This window comes from Daphnia carinata, chromosome 7 (genome assembly GCF_022539665.2).
Source record: "Daphnia carinata strain CSIRO-1 chromosome 7, CSIRO_AGI_Dcar_HiC_V3, whole genome shotgun sequence".
Lineage (NCBI taxonomy): Eukaryota > Metazoa > Arthropoda > Branchiopoda > Diplostraca > Daphniidae > Daphnia > Daphnia carinata.
The window spans coordinates 8,780,978-8,795,902 of record NC_081337.1 but is presented as its reverse complement, the minus strand read 5'-3'; the positions used below and the strand labels follow the sequence as shown (position 1 = coordinate 8,795,902).

The window sequence follows — 14,925 nt, the reverse complement described above, 5'->3', positions numbered from 1 at the left end:
TGGAGAGGTACTTTAGCGTGAAGTTGGAATAATGATTCGGTTTAGTAATTCAGTGAAATGTTGGCTGTTTTTATGTCATACTGGCCAACACTTTCCTGATAAGGACATTGAACGACATGTTTGCCAGATGACGTTGCAACTCCGTTTGGCCTTATTCTATCCTTGCCAAATCTAATTATGCAAAGAATGGAGAAAGCCTAAATACCTTGCACGAATTTGCATTATTAGCACATTAATTCAAACTTGCCTTTCATATGCTAGAATAACTTTTTCTTAAGGAATCATTTCAGAAAAATCTTTAAAAGAAGGTCATTGGTAAAAATTCATCACGACGTTTACCGTCGTCTTCATGACACAGTTTCGTATGCTTTGGTTAGCACTAGCATCGCGAAAAGGCTAAATTCCATTACCATGCAAGAACAAAGGAAGTGATTAAGCTAGTCTATTGTTCTTTTTATTTTGATTTGATTCTTTTTTTGTTTTGTTTTTACTTGCATACTACAGATACTACAGCTCTCAAATAGAGTACATTGAGAACGGAAGCAGGATCCATTACCCAATAAAAAAGAAAAGAAAAGAGGTACTAGAAACTACGGCCGTCCATCTGAAAACTAGATCACTTTTCAGCGGTTTGTCAGCGTCTTCTCGTACAGGATGCTTAAGCATTAACGATGAGAGGATTATTTTTGCAAAGAGGCGGATGAGATTCTAGTAGTGGTACCGGTGGTGGTACCGGTCTGATGAACAAGCACAATCTCGTGAACAGGTTGTACAACATTGGTCACTCAAAGAACAACGACGGTATCCTTTTTCATTTGCAATGATTATCATTGGCTCTATTAGAATTAAATCACTTGCTTTGATTTGTAAATGCAGAATTTATCTCCATTTATGACTAAAGCCATAAATGGTGACAGTAAAATAGGTGGCAATTTGCCAAAAAAAAAAGAACAAAACAAACCAGGAGGTCTGAACGTCCTTGTCGGTGGCTGTAGGGCTTCCTTCTTAGGGCGTAGCCTTCGCAATTTTCGTGATCTAGATTTTTTTAAAAATCTAATCATCTATGTTGGCACGCGCCAAACGTATGAACCGATTTCCAAGGGATTTTACATTTGAAGTATCATTCATTACTGAATTTATTGTTCTTTGTTTTATTATTCGATTTAGTTAGAGCAGCGGAAGTTTCCCGAAAGTGGAATTTCAATGGAACTCCTTCTTTTCTACTGGCTAGGAACTGCCTGTAAACATCGTGTAAAACTAGGGAGTTATTTATGCATGTGCATCACGCACTATTTCCCTCGACGTGGCCGGCTTTGATTTCACATGGTACTTCCTGAATACGTACAATTTTTTTTTACTTCATTTTGGTTCTTCTTTTTAACCTTTTTTTTTGTTTCAAAAAATATATATTAAAGCAGTGAAACGAGAAGTTCCACAGAAATATCAGCGAGAATTTCTCGGCAACAGGCAAACGAGCTTCACTAATCACGGCGATTTTCACAGCGTGAGTTTGGCTATAACATGGAAGGAAGTAAATGGTCTTGTAACACGAAGACGAGTCACCGACTTGATTAATAATTGGGGTAGCCCATCGCGGTAAGTAGAAGATGATGCAACTCGGAACAAATCGAGTTCGAGAAAGAAAAAAAAAAGAGAGATGCTGAGAAAATTGAACATCGCGGCTGAAACCGCAATGGATGGAGAAAAAAAAATATCGGTCAGTGGTGAGTTGCCTCACGTATTTCATAAACGGGTTCAATGGATCTCCAGGAGCGTGACGGTTCCTCCTATACACGCGCCCACTGCGGGAAGGCTGCTGGTCGCAAATAAACCCATTCTGCTGCACAGACCTCCACAGTCATTTACTTTTTTGTGTTGCGTCCATCAACGGATTTGCTGCAAGATTGAGTTCACCGTTCCATTTTTTTCCTTCTCTTCTTTACTTGCCTATTTTATTTGATAATTCTCCATATCATTGCTTTTTTTTATTCTTATACTTAACGGGTTTAAGAGCGAGCACACAGGTAGGACTTCCGGACAAATAATAAGGGAAATATAGGAGATCATAAAAAGTTTGACTTTCCAAAAACATTTCATGCACGGGGAATGAAAGTACAGTTGTGCCTGTGTTAATGACCAAACCTACACCACAAAATAAGAGCTAGGCGACTTTCGTTAACCAACACAGACATGGACTGAATTTTTCCGATAAGTAGTAGATCAGTAGATCAGCAACGCCAAGGTTTTCGGGTCGACGGCTTATGTTTGTTCTTGCCGTGTAATGATCCTGCCAACAAACGAATACGAGAAAAGCATTTAGCCTTTACGCTTCAAACGATAAACTAAGACGCGTAAATGAGGTGGAATGCGCGTGGAAAGTCGGTTTTTACCATTTGATGGCGCAGCACTGAAAGACGAGAAAGATCCGCTGGACGAAGGGCTTCGCTTGCGATCAGCTGAAGAAGGGGCCAAACTAGACGGAGAGGTGCGTGGATGTGCAGTGGAGGCTGAGCTTGGCCGGCTACTATTTTGGCTGTCGTGTCTAGTCAATTTGCGCTCCAGACTTTTGACAGTAGCTGACGAGAGAGAACGACTTCTTGGCCGCATACGAATCGACACTCCCGTAACGATTAGGCCAGCTTTTTTCTCCCTGTCACGTGCTATAACTAACATTCTTTCGTTGACATCCCACTCGAAAAAAATTTCGTGCAACGAATGGATTGCTCCGTTTAGCTGCTGAATTAGACGTTTATGCAATTCAATATCGCTAGGCAAAATCGTCATGTTACCCTGGTTTAATTCTTTGAGACAGGTTGTCGTGTCGCGAATGGTTTGAATGATAGACTGCACTCGATCGGTGGTTAAGAGTCGTCGAGTCAAATAGCCGCGAACTAATGCAGAAAGACGGCCAGATTCAAACAGGCTCCTAGCCTTGGCCGAACGGTCGAAGCTCTGCTTCAAACTGCGGCAAGCTGGACTTTTATTTTCGGCAACTGACGGCTGCTGCAACGCTTGCGCTTGCATTCGTGTCATCAGTTGTTCTTCTTGTTCTTTAAATAATTGCACCAATCTCTCTTGTTCTTTGGCTTGCTTTTCTAATAATTCGTTCATGAGTCTTTGTTGTTGCGTTAAAAATTCTTCAATCAAATTCCCAGATTTGGGAACATCTTGAATTCGGGGTGAGTTTCCGTTGTTATCACAGTTTGTTGCTATACTTTCAAGTTTCGATTTGTTAGCTTCAAAATTTGGCTTGTGCGAAGTGTTGGCTTTTTGTTTTTCAGTCGAGTTTCCGTTGATTACATCTTCAGTGTTTTTTGGGGGCAAATTTAAGTTCATTAGATTGTGCGCTGCATTTAGACTTCCGTTATTTCGATTCTTGTCCGATACAGTGGCGGAATATTGAACTGCTGTTACCTGAAGCATGCTCGTTTGCTGATTGCCCCCCTGGGAGGAATCAGCACCATTTCTTGGCAAATCATCAGAATTGGAAAGGTTAAGTCTAGGCACATCCAAAATGGTCGCTCTCTCTCGTTCGGCTGCTTTGTTCTGCATCATTTTCAACAACACCGGACTAGGTGCTTCCAGCGTGTATGACAAGCGTCGTACTCTTTGAGATTTTATGGGTGTAGAACAATCCAAACTTGTAGAAATGTCGGTGTCAGACAAGGTCAATGCACGAGGTGTAGAAGAATCTGAAGAACTAGAATCTGAGTCTGAATCTTGCATGTAAGGTCCTAAATCAGTGCTCATTGCTGATGATTCTGAAACGCTGACATCTTTGCAATTCTGCTTCATGGATAAAAACTTCTTGTGAAGATCCTCAATTGAAACTTCGTCTAGTAATGGGGTGGATGGTAATGAGTACGACGTTACTGGCTTTGGTAGCTTGGCTGGCTGAGAAAGTGAACTGTTAAGCCTCACTGGTGTTTGTAGAAGAGGTTCGCTTATTAGGCGGTACTTCGATGGCTCTACCTTGGAAACATTAAGTTCATCTAATGTCACACATTTGTCAAGAATAATCTGGACTTGTTCCATAAGTTGAGCCCGGCGTTTTTCTTTTAAGCGGCATTCAACGGCAATAGCTTCTTCTCTAAGCTGTCGCATCGCTCTTCGTTTGTCATCGTTCAACTGACATGTATCACATTTTATTAGTATTGCAAGAATAAATCATGTCATATAAAACTTGGAAAACTTACAATTGGCGGTAGAATCGGCTTTCCATTTACTCGAATGCACGAAACGTAACGATTTTCTAATGCATTAGATTCTGGCATTTTAGACAAGCAGATTTCATTTCAAACAGTAAACGCTTGCTAAAAAAAACGGATTATCAAATCCTTGAAATCCAACGCAAACTTCGAACAGCTGTCAAAGCCAAGGGTGCATTCACAAATCACAAGTGGTGCTGTTGCTGGAAATTAAAAACAAAAATTGAAAACATTTCTACATTGTTTTGTGAATGTAAAAATTTGAAAAGAATGTATGACACATGAAAGATAAAAATATTTAAGTATTTTTCTGCCCTTGATTTTTGTGTTTTCCGGCTTTTTCTGTTTTATTTCTTTTTTTATTGTGTTCTATTGTCGACTGCTTCTTCCCAAAATTTGATTTTGTAACCACGTTCTAGTGGTTCTAGTTCTACTGATAGCCACGCAACACGTAGATAAATAGGTTCTTCTTTTACAATGTCGGAAGCGGGAAACAAACGCAAAGCCAAAGACAAGGCGTTTTATATCAAATCTGCAAAACAGGCTCGAAAATCTGCCAATGAACTAGGACCTGGCCAAAAAGGCTTCCTTTGTACATCGAACAGAGAAAGAGATGGTGTCAGAGAAGCCTACAATGTACATAGAAACGTTTTAACATGAATTGCATGAAACTATACATTTGTTTGTTTTTAAGATTTTAAATGAACATGCTGACATCCTCTATGGTAGTCAAGAACCAAACAAAGATGTTGAATCTTCAGAGGTTAAAAAGGAAGAAATTGAAGATGAATTGACCAAGGAAATGGATGAACTCAAAAAAAAACAGGCACAGCCTGTTTCTGAGAGAAGATTTCAAAGTGTTATGACCAACATTAAAGGATGCATCTTCATTCGATCTACTGTAGGTTTCTTTCTGTTGTTTTGAACCAAAATAACACGTCTCTTTTTGTTTTAGTTGGAGAATCCTTCAGAAATTGTTGATGCGATCATTTCTGATATTGAAAAGAAACAACAGCAAACCACCAAATTTCTTCTTCGTATGCTTCCCATTCAAATCACATGCAAGGTATTTCAATGAATAAGAAAGATATTATACATTGTGTACAGCAGTATTAATCTCATTATGTCATTCATATACAATTACAGTCTGTAAAAGAAGACATCCTTAAAGCAGCCGAAACCCTTGTTGACAAAATGGCTAACCATAAAACCTTTTCTCTTTTAGTAAAGTAAGTACCAGTATAAGTATTTTATAAAAACGGCATTTAAAAATTTCATGGTTCCCATTTCTTATTAGGATTAGAAACCATAATCTTAAACGAGATGACCTCATAGTTCCAATCGCCGAAATTGTCGCAAAAAAATTTCCTGAAATGAAAGTTGATCTTGATAATCCAGAAATAAGCATGGTTGTTGAAGTTCTAAGGGCAACATGCTGTTTAGGTGTGGTTACTAATTATTCTGGTCGTGCAAAGTACAATCTTCTAGAAATTGCTCAGAAGGCAAAATAAAATTTTTGACTGCAGTGTAATCCCATCTCCACTACGTTAAGGTCTTAAATTTTCATACAGATGAGGTGCTTTAGAATTCTCAATTTGTGTTTTGTTGCATACTGCACCAGGCTGTATAAATACTGAGGCATTATTGGGACCAAACTTATACACTGCTTTCAATAAAGGGTTAGGGTTATTTTCCTGTTTGGAGATCATTTCCTGCATTTTGAAGCTACATTACAGAAAACATAATATGTTGGTATAAATAAAAGTGATCACCTTTAATAGAGGAGGAAATTGAATAAATTCTGGCAAGGGTTTTTTAAGCTTCTCCAATTCCTCTGCCTTCATAGTTCGGCTAAGATAGAACTCCTCTTCATCTTTGGGAACTAGTTTGAAGTCATTCTTGTAAGCAGTTTTGGATAAGTCATACTCTCCATAAGGTCTTCCTCTAAAAACTTGTTCAACAAGTACCCTACCAAACATATTTTCCTGTACAGCAAAATGTAAAAAAGAATAACATAACAGAAGTCTATAGTAAATAACTAACACCTGATTGTTTCAGCACTTCAGCAATGCATTTACCTCATCCATGAGAGGCTCCGCTCGAATAATCTTGACGTACGAGACTTCTGGATACCTCTCAAATTTACTTCGAACAAGAATTCTGCCTTCACCAAAATTTTTCAAATTCCCCACTATTTCCCATAACCTTTTCCCAATATAGAAATTTCGCTTTCCGACATAAACGTAAGGCATTTTGAAGTAATTGTAAACCGAACTCACAAGCGAATTTTGTCGTCTGCAATCTGGCGAAGGTTGTAATAAACAGAAAGCGTATGTCTCAGTTTTGCCAGCTCTGGTTTCGTGTCTAATTCTTTTTTGCAAAAGGAAAAAACAAGAAACCACCCCACCAACCACGAATTTATTTATTTATTTTTAACGAATCTCAAAATTTTTTTTTTAAGTTGATGAAACCTAAAAATCTAAATATGCAAGGAGACCAGAAGGAACATGGAAGTTTGGCAGTAAACATGATTGACGACAAAGTCGGCATGATGTATTTCTTTTTTTCTACATCCAACTTTCTCCTTACATCCATGAACAACTTTCTATATCTAAGTAAAATGAAACAAGACCGAAGAAGATAACACGGCCAAAAAAGTTAGATGCGAGAGCTCATAGCACACGATTAATTACGTGAATTACACCATTTGATGCAGAAATATCAGCTTCAATTACATCAGCATTGGCAATTTTCACTCCACCTTCAAAATAAGAAAGATAGTAGATAAAGTCACACAAATTTGTCAATATTGTTTTGACGCTTACTTTCGTTTGCTGTTACTCCAATACTTCCACCTCTAGCGAGATTGAGTTGTCCAGTAGAAATACCCCTACTAAAAAACGAGCTCGGGATTACATGACTAAGCAAAACCTTTTTTAACTCTCTTGGGTTTGCAATCAGAGAATCCAATGCTCCTTCAGGTAGGGCTGCAAAAGCATCGTCTGTTGGTGCGAAGAGTGTAAAAGGACCGGCTGCAGTCGGGTGTTTCACAAAAATTAGATTCGATCGAGCGTTTTGTAAGTAAAAAAATATATATACCAGTGTCAAGATGGGTTTTCAACCCAGCAACGTTGATGGCAGTGATCAGTGTTGTGAATTTCCCTTTGGATGCTAGCACTTTGACGATACTCTTATCGTTATCCGGTACAAGAACTTTGTCGATTACGTAAATGATGCCATTTGAAGCTTCCAGGGTCCTCAATCTGAGAGCTCCGTTAATAGTTACCATCTTTGTATCAGTAACCCAAAAAGTTCAGAATCGTCAAGTATTAAGTAACTTTGGTAGTATTGACTAAATTCATGTTTAGAAAATATTCGCTAGGCTTAAGTATTCTTTAACCTTGCCGTTGTTGTAAATGTTGATACGAATACTTTCGCCGGCCAAAGACTTGGTAACCAATTCATTTTGGATAGCGGCAGGCGGTAGAGCTGAACCAACAACATGATAAGTCAAAACACGTTTAAGAAGATCAACATCCTGCAAAAGGGCATTCAGGGTGACTGGATCGACAGCGTTGAAAGCATCATTTGTCGGAGCAAAGACAGTAAACGGGCCTGGAAGATGGACGAATTATTGGCAATGATGACTAGTTGATTCTGGTCCTACGGTATACCTATGTGATTATATACAATAAAAAAAAAAAATCTTACCTGGTCCGGAAAGTGCATTTGCAAGTTCAGCTTTCACGACTAAGTCCACCAATGTAGTCAAACCGTTCTTCGTCAACACAGAAGGGATGTTACCAGCTGTCTGGATGAAAGAAAAACATTTTTCCACCAATTTTTTTCTTCCACAACTAAACACTGAAAAATAACCTACTGGAATCGGATGATTGGTTGCCGCTTTGTTTGGTTCATTAGCCGAACGAAGAATTACAGAACTGATGACGTGAATGACTCCATTCGAAGCAAAAAGATCAGCGTCAGTAACTTCAGCATTCCCAATAGTGACTCCATCTTTTTCACATCAATCAATTAGTTACAATTTGTTTTGTTTTTTTGTTGTTTTTTTCCAAGACATTTTCCCATTACTTACTTCGAGCCACAACAGCATCAATGTTACCACCAGCAACAACTGGTACAGCACCGGAAGCCAGTCCTCGGCTATAGACAGTGCCAGAAACAACATGTGTCAGTAAAATTTTTTTTAGTTCTTCCGGGTTGGCAATCAATGAGTCAAGAGCACCGAGTGGAAGGGCTTTGAAAGCATCATCGGTTGGAGCGAACAGTGTAAAAGGCCCAGCTAATACAAAGCAACTTAATAGGCAATCCAAATTTCTTTCACATCATGTTCATTATACTAACCACTTTCAACTGTGGAAGTCAAATCAGTAATTTTCAATGCCGTGAGCAATGTAGAGAAAATTTTTTTCTTTTCCAACACTTTCACTATATTGCTTTCTGGCTCTGGTACTAATACTTTATCGATCACGTAAATAATACCATTACTTGCTTCCAAGGTTTTCAATCTCAGCGCTCCATTAATTGTTACCTTCTAAAGAGCGAGTTCTTGATGTCAAAAGTCTTACATAAGTTTTTCTTAAACTTGAATAGTTACTAACCGCCGTATTTCCTGAACCATAAACGTTAATGCGGAGTTTTTCGCCTGATAATGAACGCGGAGTCAATTCATTTTTTATAGAAGACGGAACTAAAGCTGATGCAACGACGTGGTAGGTTAAAACATTCTTGAGGAGAGCAACGTCATTTAAGATGGAATTAAGAATCGTAGGATCGACAGCACCGAAAGCGTCATTAGTCGGTGCAAATACCGTGAACGGTCCTGAAATTTGATTAGTACGATTACGTTACTACCATGGAGGAGTGTCATTAGAAAGTACGGCACTTACCTGCTCCAGAAAGAGCCTCTGCTAAGCCAGCTTTGACAACCGAATCGACCAATGTCGTGAGTCCATTATTCCTCAGAACAGTTGGAATGTTTCCTAATTCAATACATAGAACGCAATTAAATAGATTGGAAAAAACGTGGCATTAAGGTGGGTCCTTACGCTGGAGAATTGACGCTGATGACTACCGGGCAAGGCTAATGAAGAAGCTGCGAAGAGAACAACTGAAGTGACAACAATGAACATCGTGGTGAGCAAGTGATTCAAGAGTCAGATGAAGCCCGACTTTGCTCACTAAGTTTCAAATCCTCTACCTTTATAGGTGCTAAGGGATGGCCTCGTGTAGAGAAAGCTACAATTCTATTACCCAAATAAGGAAATGCTCTGTGACCGTCGTGGAGTTCCGAGTTTGTTGTTCCTACAAAGCATCCTCCGTAGCTTATGTAAGTGTTCAGCTGGTACGCTTATATAAGTTTCCTACAAAAAGACAAGGTGACAATCAGTCGATGGATATGGTCATCTAATAGCTTCGCTTTTGATTTGATACAATTTTCTTTGTGCAACAAACTAAAATCTTTTTTATATAATTCCTTTGCTTTCCACGAGCTTCTTTTTGGAACAACTTGTTTAAGCTAAGAGAAATAAAGCTTCTATAAGTTGGAATGTGTATGGTTTGGAACAACTTATATAAGCTAAGACTCTTAGCTTATATAAGTTGTTCAACAAAAGGGATAAATCGTGCCTGTTTGTGGAACAACTTATATAAGCTTAGAGAAAAGAACGCTTATATAAGTTCTTCCATTAAGAGGCTCGTGGAAACAAACAAATTATCTGTAAAAGAGATTTTGTGATTTTCACCTTGGATTCTATCCATTCGTGCTGCGAAGATTTCTATTGATACTACCCTAAATGTTGATGTCAAGGCCAATTGCACCTTCATTTAAAGCAAGGCCATCATGAAGCTTTAATGCTATGGAATCCAAAATTCTGAAGTATCCATTTCCCCGTACGAAACCTGTTGAAAGTGTAATCATTCGACGAAAAACAAAAAAAGGTGCTCAATTGATTGATGTTTGTGCGAAAAATTTATCGGGGCTACGTACTATAAATAGGCCACGTAGTATGAAGATATTACAAACCCTTAAATAGCAAAAAAATCTACAGTCAGGAAGGGAGATGACTATACTTACGCACCTTTGCATAGGGTTACTCAAGAACAAAATGCTTCTTGAGAATCTCTCACATTTTGAAAAAATAGCAGATTGAACCAAGATGGAGTCTTCCATTGCCAGCGCCATCGAAAATCACGTGGAGATAGTAACAGAAGTAAATACGAATAGTTACAGAGGCGTTCAGCGGCTTATGGTAAAGAAAAACACAATGCTCGTAATGAACTTAGTCATTGCGAAGATTCCTGCACTGGAAGCCCAGAACGTCTGTAAAAAAAAGCCGAATCCTAGTATTAGAAATGAAACTGGAAAGGAACAAGTCAGTTCCCACGATGGCACAACCAAGTGTACGTATACAGAGGCAAAAAAATCCTATCGGCCATTCCTGCCAAGCTAAAAGAAAAAGAAAATAAATAAGGCCAACCATTGAAACAGAACTCTATTCTTAAGATGTTAAAGAACGAGATCCTTACCGCTGTAAAGCCTCCGATAAACAAATTGGGCCCAATCTATCCATGGAAGATTTCCAATATACTCGAAAACGCCAATAAAGATGGGGCCCACTTTTTACTCAACAAAAAATGTAATACCGAACACGTTATAATTTATCTCCTTGTAGTAAATGAGAGGTCTTGATTGATCTGCTTACACTCCTTAAAAGTATCGTCCACTTCCCTCTTATCTTTTAGTGGCTCAAAAAGAAGGGAAGGATCACCTGTGGTGTACCTGTGCATTGCAAAGGTGGTAGTTCAGCATTTTTTATATTTGCATTCTTTTGCCAAGTTTTTCTTTCTTGATATCTGTGCAAAACTGTTCTGTCAGTTCAATAAAAAATAACTTCTACGCGGATTACTGTTCAATCACGTTTTTAGTCTGCAGGAGGAGGAGGCGGAAACAAGAATGACAAGGGTATATTCAATTCAAATTCAGCCTGCTGTCCTTATGATTACAAAAGAAATAGAATCAGCAGCGTAAATCGTATAGATGGAATACTAACTAACTGTGTCTGCGTGACTGACAAAAAAAAATGATATTTTCTCAAGTTTTATCTTACACACCCACTCCCGCCAACGAGTGATGGAACCTAAAATTGCTTTTTGCAATATCAGGTAAGAAATTTCTAATCACGGAGACATAGTTTTTCTCAAGGAACGAAGGAAGAAGATAAAAATTAGATTAAATTGTTGATGACGTGAATTACACCGTTTGCTGCAACAAGATCGGCTTCAATTACGTTTGCATTTGATATTTTCACACCACCTATCAAAAGAAAAGATACATGAATCTACGTAAAATGCTTTTCAAAGAAGAAATTCCAAAGTAAGAAATAAGTGATACTCCCAAAGAACAAAACTAGATGCTAAAATTTAAATGTGGTCATGGAACTTACTTTGGCTCACAGTTACAGCAACTTTTCCACCTCGGGCGAGATTGAGATGACCACTAGAAAGTCCCCGGCTATACACGGTGGTGGGAATGACGTGACTAAGCAGAACCTTTTGCAATTCGCTCGGGTTCGTAAATAAAGAATTCAATACACCAGCCGGAAGGGCTTTGAAGGCATCGTCGGATGGTGCGAACAGAGTGAAAGGTCCGGCTACAACCAACAAGCAATCCATGAAAGTAAAAGCTGTAACGTTCTAAGCATAGAATAATTTACCAACCTGTGTCAAGATGATTTTTCAATCCAGAAACAACAAGCGCCGTCATCAAAGTCGTGAATTTTCCTTTAGTTTCAAGCACTTTAACGATACTTTTATTATTATCTGGTATGAGGACCTTGTCGATTACGTAAACGATGCCGTTTTCAGCTTCCAGAGTCTTTAACTTTAGTGCCCCGTTAACGGTAACCACCTTTCACATACAAAATGAAACCGCATTATTCATTTATGTATGACACACTAAAGTGAATTCTTTTTCGTTATCGGTGCTCCGAATGACTCACCTTCCTGTTATTGTACTCGTTGATGCGAAGACTTTCACCGGATAGCGAATTTGTAACCAGTTCGTTTTTCATAGATGCAGGAGGTATGGCGGACGGAACAATGTGGTAAGTCAGAACACGTTTTAGAAGATTAACGTCTTGCAAAAGCGCATTCCATGTGACCGAATCCAAAGCGCTGAAAGCGTCGTTTGTCGGTGCAAAGAGCGTAAACGAGCCTGAAAAGAGACTTTCGATTCTTGACGGACATGGCCAGAAAAAACTCTAGTTTTTAAATTAATGACTTAAGCGTGAAATAATCCTCACCTTGTTGAGAAAGTACATTGACCAAACCAACTTTCACGACTAAATCGGCCAGTGTAGTAAGCCCATTCTCGTTCAACATTGATGCAATGGTGCGGGCTACCTACAATTGGAACATTTACTCAATTGCGATTACACTTCTATTACATAATGCTTATTACCCTTGTTTTCTGTTGATTAACAGGAGGTTTTACTGGTTGTATGTCAACAGTTTTTGATGGTTGGATGTTAACAGCTTTTGAGGGTTGGATATCAACAGCTTTTGATGGTTGGATATCAACAGTTTTTGATGGTTGGTTGTCAACAGCTTTTGCTCGTTGGCTGAAAACAGCTTTTGGTGGTTGACCGACTGGTTGAATAATTACAGAGTTAATGACGTGGATGACTCCATTAGACGCAAAAAGGTCCGTCTCGATCATCTGGGCATTGCCAAACATGGCTCCGTCTGGTAAACGAATGGAAATACAAGATTGGTCAATAAACTGTAATGGTTTTAAATTGTCTTTCACTTACCAAAACCTACAGCAGCTTTAACGTTACCACCGGCGATGACAGGGACGAGACCAGAAGAAAGTCCCCGTTTGTAGAGAGTACCAGACGCAACGTGAGATAGCAAAACTTTCTTAAGTTCTTCGCGATTGGTAATCAAAGAGTCTAGAGTTCCAGCTGGGAGAGACCTAAAAGCGTCATCGGTTGGAGCAAACAGCGTGAACGGTCCCGCTATTGTGGGAAGAACAAAATACGTAGGGTCGTTATTCAATCACATTTGAAAGTTGCATTCGTGGAACGTTCTGCAAAGAATAAAAAAGCTTTTGTCTCTCTCTATCTTATAAAGAAAGATAAACAAAAGGCAATAGAAATCTCTTCGAGCTATAAACTTTCAAACATAACTATACACCATAGAATATACAATAACATAACTAACCATTTTGAATGGTTGTTGTTAAACCAGCAACGGCCAACGCAGTCAAAAGTGTCGTAAATTTGCCTTTTTTTTCCAAAACCTCTATGATGTTGCTTTGGGGCTCGGGTATAAGAACTTTATTGATAACGTGGATGATGCCATTGGTTGCTTCTATAGTTCTTATCTTTAACGCTCCGTTGATGGTCACCGTCTGCCATCAAGTTGCAGATGAGTAACGTTAGTCTAGCATATGCTACGAATTAATTTCTCACTTACTTTTGCATCTCCAGAATCATAAACGTTGACGCGAAGGCTTTCTCCTGAAGCGGTGAGTGGTGTCAACTCATTTTTGAACAATGCAGCTGGTAGAGTTGATTCCACGACATGATAGGCAATTACTTGTCTTAGAACTGTAATGTCACTCATAATGGCATTGAGTGTTGATGGATCTACGGCGCTGAAAGCATTATTTATCGGCGCAAATACAGTAAAGGGTCCTGTAAAAATTACAAGAATTTTTATCGATCGAAATATCAAAAAATCTTAGAAAAACAGATGTTTACCTGGACCGGAAAGCGCGTCTGCCAATCCAGCTTTTACCACCATGTCGACCAGGGTTGTTAGGCCATTGTTAGTTAAAACTATTGGAATACTGCCCTATATTGAAAAAGAAAACATTAAAGCTTTGAATTACAGATCTTCGCATTTAGACTAATAGTAAATACAATATGGAATTTTAGAAATAAAATAAAGATGAAATCTTACCAATGAGAACTGTCGTTTAATCCGTGTATGATTTGTTTGATAACCATCAGAATTCGCCGAAGAAGAAGCGATGAGAAGAGTGATGAAAGCAACTATTAGGCACTTCATTTCGAAGAACTGTTCACTAGTCTAACAAAGTCTATCTGATCAGAAAAGTTTGAAGTTTCAGGCTATATATGAGCTCCGGAATAGCCTCCAGCATGTCACTGTTTGTAGAGAAAGCTACGGTTTGGTTCGCCAAAGATGGAAAAAGATCATCCTCACTCGCTTTATGCTCGTTTCTCCCTACACTCTACCTGATGCTTATATTTTTCCCTACTGCGCAAGGTACTGTCAAAGCTTAAATTGTTTATGATTTTTCAAGCATACCACGTGAAAAAAATAAATACACAATGCTGAGCACGTACATGGATAGCGGCAATTCCGGGGAAAGCTGCAACGCTAAAAATCGCCATTAACTCGCATCATCTTTAACTGGCAATGCTTGTAGCTAGTACATCACATTGTCTAACACACACAACTGAATTTTTTGGAAATCGATCAGCAATAACAGTTGTCTCTATCCAGTTAAAAGGTAGCGGAAAACTGCTCACGCAACATGATAGATTAGATTACTAAAGTCGTGATGGAACCAGTTGCCGGGCCCAGTAAAGAACAATTTATAATAGGGATAGTTAGACAGAATGAAAGAGACAGGAAAGGTGGAAGGGGTCAATAACCGAAATGT

The 14,925-nt window shown here is 38.8% G+C and overlaps 5 protein-coding genes across 6 annotated transcripts; 1 reads left to right on the top strand and 4 right to left on the bottom strand.

The window, feature by feature from the left end:
* Positions 1 to 1,401: 1,401 nt before the first annotated feature.
* LOC130703497 (centriolar coiled-coil protein of 110 kDa-like) lies at positions 1,402 to 4,381 on the bottom strand. Its single transcript, XM_057524956.2, has 3 exons — positions 4,197 to 4,381; positions 2,391 to 4,128; positions 1,402 to 2,287 (listed from the first exon to the last, which is right to left on the bottom strand). The coding sequence occupies exons 1-3, from the start codon at positions 4,272 to 4,274 to the stop codon at positions 2,229 to 2,231; spliced, it is 1,875 nt and encodes a 624-aa protein (XP_057380939.1). The 5' UTR covers positions 4,275 to 4,381; the 3' UTR covers positions 1,402 to 2,228.
* A 245-nt stretch (positions 4,382 to 4,626) lies between these two features.
* On the top strand, positions 4,627 to 5,733 carry LOC130703857 (THUMP domain-containing protein 1-like). Its single transcript, XM_057525309.2, has 5 exons — positions 4,627 to 4,844; positions 4,903 to 5,109; positions 5,164 to 5,274; positions 5,355 to 5,437; positions 5,506 to 5,733. The coding sequence occupies exons 1-5, from the start codon at positions 4,686 to 4,688 to the stop codon at positions 5,717 to 5,719; spliced, it is 774 nt and encodes a 257-aa protein (XP_057381292.1). The 5' UTR covers positions 4,627 to 4,685; the 3' UTR covers positions 5,720 to 5,733.
* LOC130704005 (uncharacterized) lies at positions 5,717 to 6,508 on the bottom strand. The gene is made up of 3 exons (XM_057525480.2): positions 6,287 to 6,508; positions 5,981 to 6,193; positions 5,717 to 5,920 (listed from the first exon to the last, which is right to left on the bottom strand). Exons 1-3 carry the CDS (start codon positions 6,458 to 6,460, stop codon positions 5,756 to 5,758), a joined length of 552 nt encoding a protein of 183 aa, XP_057381463.1. The 5' UTR covers positions 6,461 to 6,508; the 3' UTR covers positions 5,717 to 5,755.
* A 222-nt stretch (positions 6,509 to 6,730) lies between these two features.
* On the bottom strand, positions 6,731 to 9,406 carry LOC130703530 (transforming growth factor-beta-induced protein ig-h3-like). Its single transcript, XM_059496383.1, has 11 exons — positions 9,278 to 9,406; positions 9,119 to 9,212; positions 8,831 to 9,051; positions 8,574 to 8,763; positions 8,305 to 8,511; positions 8,089 to 8,225; positions 7,920 to 8,019; positions 7,609 to 7,823; positions 7,308 to 7,497; positions 7,034 to 7,240; positions 6,731 to 6,969 (listed from the first exon to the last, which is right to left on the bottom strand). The coding sequence occupies exons 1-11, from the start codon at positions 9,359 to 9,361 to the stop codon at positions 6,881 to 6,883; spliced, it is 1,734 nt and encodes a 577-aa protein (XP_059352366.1). The 5' UTR covers positions 9,362 to 9,406; the 3' UTR covers positions 6,731 to 6,880.
* A 1,773-nt stretch (positions 9,407 to 11,179) lies between these two features.
* On the bottom strand, positions 11,180 to 14,537 carry LOC130703470 (transforming growth factor-beta-induced protein ig-h3-like). 2 transcript variants are annotated; one of them, XM_057524942.2, is made up of 12 exons: positions 14,199 to 14,536; positions 13,997 to 14,090; positions 13,710 to 13,930; positions 13,455 to 13,644; positions 13,043 to 13,249; positions 12,813 to 12,974; positions 12,691 to 12,716; positions 12,533 to 12,632; positions 12,230 to 12,444; positions 11,949 to 12,138; positions 11,675 to 11,881; positions 11,180 to 11,544 (listed from the first exon to the last, which is right to left on the bottom strand). In XM_057524942.2, exons 1-12 carry the CDS (start codon positions 14,304 to 14,306, stop codon positions 11,456 to 11,458), a joined length of 1,809 nt encoding a protein of 602 aa, XP_057380925.1. In that variant the 5' UTR covers positions 14,307 to 14,536; the 3' UTR covers positions 11,180 to 11,455. The 2 variants fall into 2 exon arrangements, with proteins under 2 accessions (XP_057380925.1, XP_057380921.1); XM_057524938.2 differs by having other exon boundaries at positions 12,691 to 12,974; positions 14,199 to 14,537.
* Positions 14,538 to 14,925: the final 388 nt, after the last annotated feature.

Bases quoted from the DNA above. Each gene is read 5' to 3' on its own strand.
- LOC130703497 (XM_057524956.2), bottom strand. From the start codon at position 4,274: ATGCCAGAATCTAATGCATTAGAAAATCGTTACGTTTCGTGCATTCGA. The intron at 4,129-4,196 runs GTAAGTTTTCCA...GATACATGTCAG, and splicing joins AGCCGATTCTACCGCCAATT to TTGAACGATGACAAACGAAG. The intron at 2,288-2,390 runs GTAAAAACCGAC...GTTTGTTGGCAG, and splicing joins CAGTGCTGCGCCATCAAATG to GATCATTACACGGCAAGAAC.
- LOC130703857 (XM_057525309.2), top strand. From the start codon at position 4,686: ATGTCGGAAGCGGGAAACAAACGCAAAGCCAAAGACAAGGCGTTTTAT. The intron at 4,845-4,902 runs GTACATAGAAAC...TTTGTTTTTAAG, and splicing joins GTGTCAGAGAAGCCTACAAT to ATTTTAAATGAACATGCTGA. The intron at 5,275-5,354 runs GTATTTCAATGA...ATACAATTACAG, and splicing joins CCATTCAAATCACATGCAAG to TCTGTAAAAGAAGACATCCT.
- LOC130704005 (XM_057525480.2), bottom strand. From the start codon at position 6,460: ATGCCTTACGTTTATGTCGGAAAGCGAAATTTCTATATTGGGAAAAGG. The intron at 6,194-6,286 runs GTAAATGCATTG...TTTGCTGTACAG, and splicing joins CGGAGCCTCTCATGGATGAG to GAAAATATGTTTGGTAGGGT. The intron at 5,921-5,980 runs GTGATCACTTTT...TTCAAAATGCAG, and splicing joins AATTTCCTCCTCTATTAAAG to GAAATGATCTCCAAACAGGA.
- LOC130703530 (XM_059496383.1), bottom strand. From the start codon at position 9,361: ATGTTCATTGTTGTCACTTCAGTTGTTCTCTTCGCAGCTTCTTCATTA. The intron at 8,226-8,304 runs GTAAGTAATGGG...GATGTGAAAAAG, and splicing joins TGATGCTGTTGTGGCTCGAA to ATGGAGTCACTATTGGGAAT. The intron at 7,241-7,307 runs GTATATATATTT...ACCCGACTGCAG, and splicing joins GAAAACCCATCTTGACACTG to CCGGTCCTTTTACACTCTTC.
- LOC130703470 (XM_057524938.2), bottom strand. From the start codon at position 14,306: ATGAAGTGCCTAATAGTTGCTTTCATCACTCTTCTCATCGCTTCTTCT. The intron at 12,633-12,690 runs GTAATAAGCATT...TTCCAATTGTAG, and splicing joins TTAATCAACAGAAAACAAGG to GTAGCCCGCACCATTGCATC. The intron at 11,882-11,948 runs GTTGGTAAATTA...TGTTGGTTGTAG, and splicing joins GAAAAATCATCTTGACACAG to CCGGACCTTTCACTCTGTTC.